This window comes from Manis javanica, chromosome 17 (genome assembly GCF_040802235.1).
Source record: "Manis javanica isolate MJ-LG chromosome 17, MJ_LKY, whole genome shotgun sequence".
NCBI classification, from domain to species: domain Eukaryota; kingdom Metazoa; phylum Chordata; class Mammalia; order Pholidota; family Manidae; genus Manis; species Manis javanica.
In genome coordinates this window covers 39,557,956-39,563,440 of record NC_133172.1, presented here as the reverse complement: position 1 = coordinate 39,563,440, position 5,485 = coordinate 39,557,956, and the positions used below count along the sequence as shown (strand labels likewise).

General features: G+C 56.5%; 1 protein-coding gene across 1 annotated transcript; it reads left to right on the top strand.

The window, feature by feature from the left end:
• Positions 1 to 572: 572 nt before the first annotated feature.
• Positions 573 to 5,218, top strand: LOC140846991 (uncharacterized). Its single transcript, XM_073225611.1, has 4 exons — positions 573 to 606; positions 759 to 1,252; positions 2,218 to 2,367; positions 4,772 to 5,218. The coding sequence occupies exons 1-4, from the start codon at positions 573 to 575 to the stop codon at positions 4,901 to 4,903; spliced, it is 810 nt and encodes a 269-aa protein (XP_073081712.1). The 3' UTR covers positions 4,904 to 5,218.
• The last annotated feature ends 267 nt before the right edge of the window (positions 5,219 to 5,485 follow it).

Genomic DNA, 5,485 nt, shown 5'->3' with positions numbered 1-5,485 from the left:
ACCCCACCCTCAGTCCATGCCCAACCCCTAGCCTGTCCCTTCAGGCAGGACTCTCACAATTCTCCTATTCTCTGTCTTCCCAAGCAAAAACAGGGTATTGACATAGGGTCAAAGTGTCTCCCCACAGATTGCTTATTAATTACAAAAGGAAAAATAGGAACTTGAAGTGAGCAACTTGGTCAACTCCAGCTTAACCAAGTACGGGAAGTGAACATTCAGAGGGCTCTTCGGGAACCTCTGCAAAGGAATCTGGGAGGGAGTGTAAGAGGGGGGGTTTTGTGAGGAAGACCCTGGATGAAGAGAGAAGGGGGAGCCTTGAGGTTGAGGAGTCCATTGGTGACAGGGTAGCAGGGTAGGGGGTGGGGACAGGGTCACTGGAGTGGATGGGGAAACCTTGAGGTAGGGGATGCTCTGAGTGATAACAATCGTCGGGGAGGAAACCGAAGGCAGCAGGTTGGGTGACAGGAGGGTCATTGCAGGGTCAGTATGGGAGCACGGTGTGGGTAAACTCGGGGTAGTAAGAGGGTGGAGGGCTTGGGCTAGGTGTCTCCAGGACAGTCCTGAAAGGGTCCATGAGGAGTACGGCTCTGAGGCAGCAGTCTGTGGGTGCGGAGGCCCGGCGCGGAGCCGTCACGCCAGACCTGGGAGAGGGAGGGTGGCGCGGGGGCGGGGATTCGGGCGGCGGGGGGCCGGGGGCGGGGCGGTGCCGGGCCGGGGCCGCGCGGCCGGTCCCCCCGCGCTGCAGGGGGCGCTGTGAGTCTGGGCGGCCCCGGCCGGGCGGCGGCCGCTCCTGGTGAGCGCGGCCCCTTTCCGGGTTTTCTCCTCCTCCTCCTCCTCTTTCGTCGCCGCCGCCGCCGCTGCCCCTTTCCCGGCTGGCGGCTGCTGCTGCTGGTGTGGCCGCAGCTGCCCCCGCCGCCTCGGGGCCGCGAACCGAGCGGAGACCGCCGCGGAGCACGAGCGCCGCCCGCCCCGCCGCCTCACCGCCCCGCGGGCCGTTCTAGGGCCGGGCCGGCTCGGCCGGCGCCCCCCGCGCCCCCAGCCCGCCCGCCCCCGCGGGCCCGGCCTGGCGCTGCCGTCCTCCGCCGCGCTCCTCCGCCGCCTCCTCCAGCGCCCTGCGGCCCGCCGTCTCCTCCGCCCGCCGCCCCGCGCCCCCAGCCGCGCCGCCGCCGCCCTCTGCACCCCGCGGCGCCCCCCGGTCCCACCCGCCATGCCCGGCCCGGCCGCGGGCAGCAGGGCCCGGGTCTACGCCGAGGTGAACAGCCTGCGGAGCCGCGAGTACTGGGACTACGAGGCTTACGTCCCAAGCTGGGGGTAAAGCCGCCGCCGCTCCCCTCCCCCCGCCGCCGAGCCCTCTTACCCCCTCCCCTGCCCTGCCCTCCCGGCCGCCCCCCAGCGCAAGCCGCCCTCCGCCTCCGCTGGGCCTCCTTGGGTCTGGGGTCGGAGGCAGGAGTCTTCTCTTTTGCATTTGCCCTCATCTCCCCCACCCCACCCGCCGCCCTTTTCTTCCCTTTCTCCTCGCCTGGTGCACCCTCCTCCCCCTTACCCCAAGGAATGCTCTCTTACTGAGAACTGAGGGTCCGGGGACCAGAGCCTGGTGCAAATGAGGGAGCAGCCCTTCCTTCTCGCACTTTTGGGTTTCTATTGGGGTGGGAAGTCAGCAGCTGTCCTCTTGAGCTATTAAAATTGTCTGCCTTTTTAGCTTTTTGAAATGAGGCTGGGTGGGAGGAAGATTTTTAAAGACATCCACATTCTCAGCAGGCGCTGTCTACCTTCCGGGTGTGAAGTGTAAGGCAGATGTTGTGGCGCCCTCCAGGATGGGTGCTTTGCCCACCCCTCTAGGTCGTCTCAGAGCAGTGCCTTTCTACCTCATCTCCCCAAGTTAGGAGAGACCAGTTAGGTTAGGAGCTGTGTGCAGAGCGAAAGGAGCCAAGTTTATGTTGTGCCTTTCATTTAGGGAATGAGTTGTGGCGTGATGTATAGACACTTCCAAGTGCTTGATTAATGGAAGCGGCTGGAGGAAGGTATAGTGGGCATAGGCTTGGTTAATCCCAAATCCTGGCATTTATGTGTCACTCTTGCCTTTACAGTAATCAAGATGATTACCAACTGGTTCGAAAATTTGGTCGGGGAAAGTATAGTGAAGTATTTGAGGCCATTAACATCACTAACAATGAGAGTGGTTGTAGAAATTCTCAAGGTTGAATGTCTTATGCGCAGGGCGAGTGCGAGGCGCGGGGCCGAGAGCTGGCGCGGCTGCGTGGCGCGCGAGGATCCACCGACAGGACGCCCCATGGTCCTGAGACTGAGCCAGAGCGGGAGCAGGAGCTGGTGCGCGATGTCGGGTCGGAGAGGCCTCAGGGCAGCCAGGTGCTTGGCAAGGTTGGGGCTGCTGGGCGGGGTCTTAGCTCTGCTCTAGAAGTGGGAGGGGCTGATGGGCCTGCCTGAAGTGGAGGCAGCGGGGCCGAGGGGGATAATGAGGGCTTGATCACCCAAGACGTTTCAGTCTTCCGAGTCGGGCTCTGCCCCGCGGAGCCCCGAAGTCACTTCCCTTCTGGAGACCCCCACGGCGGACAGTCCCAGGTTCTGGAGGTCCCTCCACTTCCACACTCAAGTGGTCAGCAGAACCAGGGAATCATCCCCATTGAGAAGGAGCAGGGGCTGAGAACTTGCCTAAAAGGCATGTATTGATAGCAGAGCTGAATCCCTTCATTCTTCCAACTTGAATTTGGAAGAGGGGGAAACTTATAACCCTTATCAATCAAAGCTGAGGGGTGGGGTCTTGTCAGGGCACTGGGAGCCCAGAGGAGGTCTCTGATCCAGGCTTTGGGGATGGGGCCTCACAGAAGCTTTCCTGGAAGAGGTCCCATATAAGCTGAGACTACCAGGAGGCAGAGGAATTAGCTGTGATCAAAAGTGCAGGAAGACATTCTACACATGGAAGCTGCCTGTGCAAAAGCAATAGTAACGGCTCCCATCATTCAGTGTGTGCCTACTGGAGGGCTAAGCTCTGCAGGTGTGCTGTGTGGTCAGTTCTCACAGGAGCCCCTGAGGTGTTTGCTTTAGGGACTAGGACACTGAGGCACAGAGGTTAAATACCAGTGGCTCCCTGCTGGTCAGTAGAGTTGCTGAGTAGTTAAACCAAGGTGAACTCCAGAGTCCACAGTAACAATCAGTTCGGCTGGGTGTGGAGGGCAGGCCTGTCACCAGCAGGCCGTCTAGGAGCAGAATCAAGGCTCAGGTTGCTCCCAGATACATTTCAGATGGGCCAGTTCCTACAGTTAAAATTCTAGGCCGCCCCCTCCGTAGCCTAAGGCATGGATACGGAGGGCTAGATGGAAGGGCCAGGTAGGGTGCCCCTCTGCTTCCACCCTGCTCTCTTCCACAAGAGAGCCTGGAGCCTGCCCCTCGAGTCGCAAGATTGCGCACGTGACCTCACTGGGTATCGATGACCTCACTGTTGCCGTGGCAGCGTGACCACGCAAACCTAGTGCTCTTGGAGAAGCCCTCCTACCAGTTTGAGACCAGATAGCAGTCTAGCTGCCTGAGAATGTCTGACTGGATTTACATCCAGTGTAACTTCTTCTCTGTGCCCTGGGAGGGCTACACAGCAGGTAGGCCTAGGCGGGGCATCTGTACAAGAGTCTACTAGTGGGCACACAGCCTCACCTGGCTGCTATCTGGCTGCTTCTTTCAGGCTTGCCCACAACACGTCAGAACTTCCCCAGCTGTTAACTAATACCTGTGTTCCTGCTCACTGCTGAGGGCAAGTGAAATGTCATCCCGGGGCAAGTGTTCAGAAAGTTTCTAATCTTATAAATGTAGCCTTCCCTCCACCTTTGGGCTACAAATGTTTCCTTCTGGACCCTTGGGGAAATGGCAAGTGAATGATCCTGACGTAGGAATGAGGCTGGCCTGTTCTAGGACCAGCAGAAGAGCCAGTGTGGTGATTGGCCTCTTAGCAAAAGTCAAGAGCATTTTTGTGTAAACGGAGCAGTTTGAGGAAGAGCTGTTGAGGGACACTCATAACCTCACCTTCCAACCTGGGCCCCTTCACCATGCTGTCCACATGGGTGCCCTCAGACACATCCCAGACTGAGCCTCTGAGTAGGGGGAAAAAGGGTGTCATACTGATGGGAAGAGCAGAAGAGCCAAGGGGAGTGATAAAGGGAAACTGAGACCTAACGGCTGAGGAAAAGACGTCCCAGAGGTTGCGCTGATGTGGGCCTAGACTAGGTACCCACATTCTGGCCTGAGCCTCCTGGTCACTCTGCTTTGGGATTTGCCTTTTTCAAATCTACATGGAAGTATCAGAGGGCTAGAGCTCAGCGTGGTTGAAAAAGGCAACACAGATGGGGCTCAAAGGGAGAGGGGTTCTTAACTGATTCGTGTAAGATTCTTTTTTCCAAAACTTGAAAGGTATTTCCACTAAAACTGCCTCAGAAGTGACAGACTTTAACAAATGTTTCCTCTGTTGTGGACGGGAGAGATGGAGGGGATCCTGATTGCATTGCAATCATTTTCAGGTTGTGTTTTTTTCTGGGAATGGGGAACAGATTTCCTACTCTCCTGCTGCCACAGGCTCCACGGAATTGCATTTGCAGCCAACATCGCTTCTCTAGGGGATTCATACAGGTGATGGCCCAAGTCTGGGTTTTAGATGCCAAGCAGATCGAATGGCTTCAGCCAGAAACTGAAAGAGACATGACAGAGGGAAGGTTCTGGCAGGACATGGTGTACAGGAAGAGTAACTGATCAGTTCTGGTTTTCTTAGCAGCAGCGGTGGCGGCTTCCCCTTCGGCTACACCCACTTAATACCACCTCATCGACAAAGGGCATGTTGAAGCCCAGTTCTACTGGAATGGACAGACCATCCCCCTCGTTGGTGGCTACCAGGCCTATGTGATGGCACCCATGCCCACCCCAGCAAAGTTGGAAGAGAAGCCACTCCCCAGGTGGGCTCCGAAGAGACCTCATAGTTCTTAAGACTCTGATGAAGAACAGGGTTGCTCCCCGCCGAAAATTAGGCGGCTGGAACCTAGTGCGAAGACAACCACATGGAAGCTTGGTGGCAGAGCCAGGTCTATAAGAAGGGCACGGCGTTAACAGTCAACATGCAGAAGTCCCACTTCCCAACACCACCACCACCTCCCACCCCATATTAACTGTAATTTTGTAAGAAGAGTGATGTGGTTTAATAAATTTCTCATTATTGTAATAATTATTGGCTGCAGTAATGTATTTATTAGTCACCTACCATTAATAAGAAGAGCCAGCTTTACCAAGCGCCAGTGTGCTGTGTTGTATCAGTGCCCGGGGAGCTTCTGCTCATCCAAACACTCAGAATTAAGAACCTCTGATCTAGACTAGTTCAGAGAGACCAGTCAGAAAGAAATCCTAAGGCTGCATGAAGAGCTTGAGAATGCATCTTCTTAACATCTAAAGAGTTTTGCAGATTTGGGAATTAAATCCCAAAGACCACTTATTC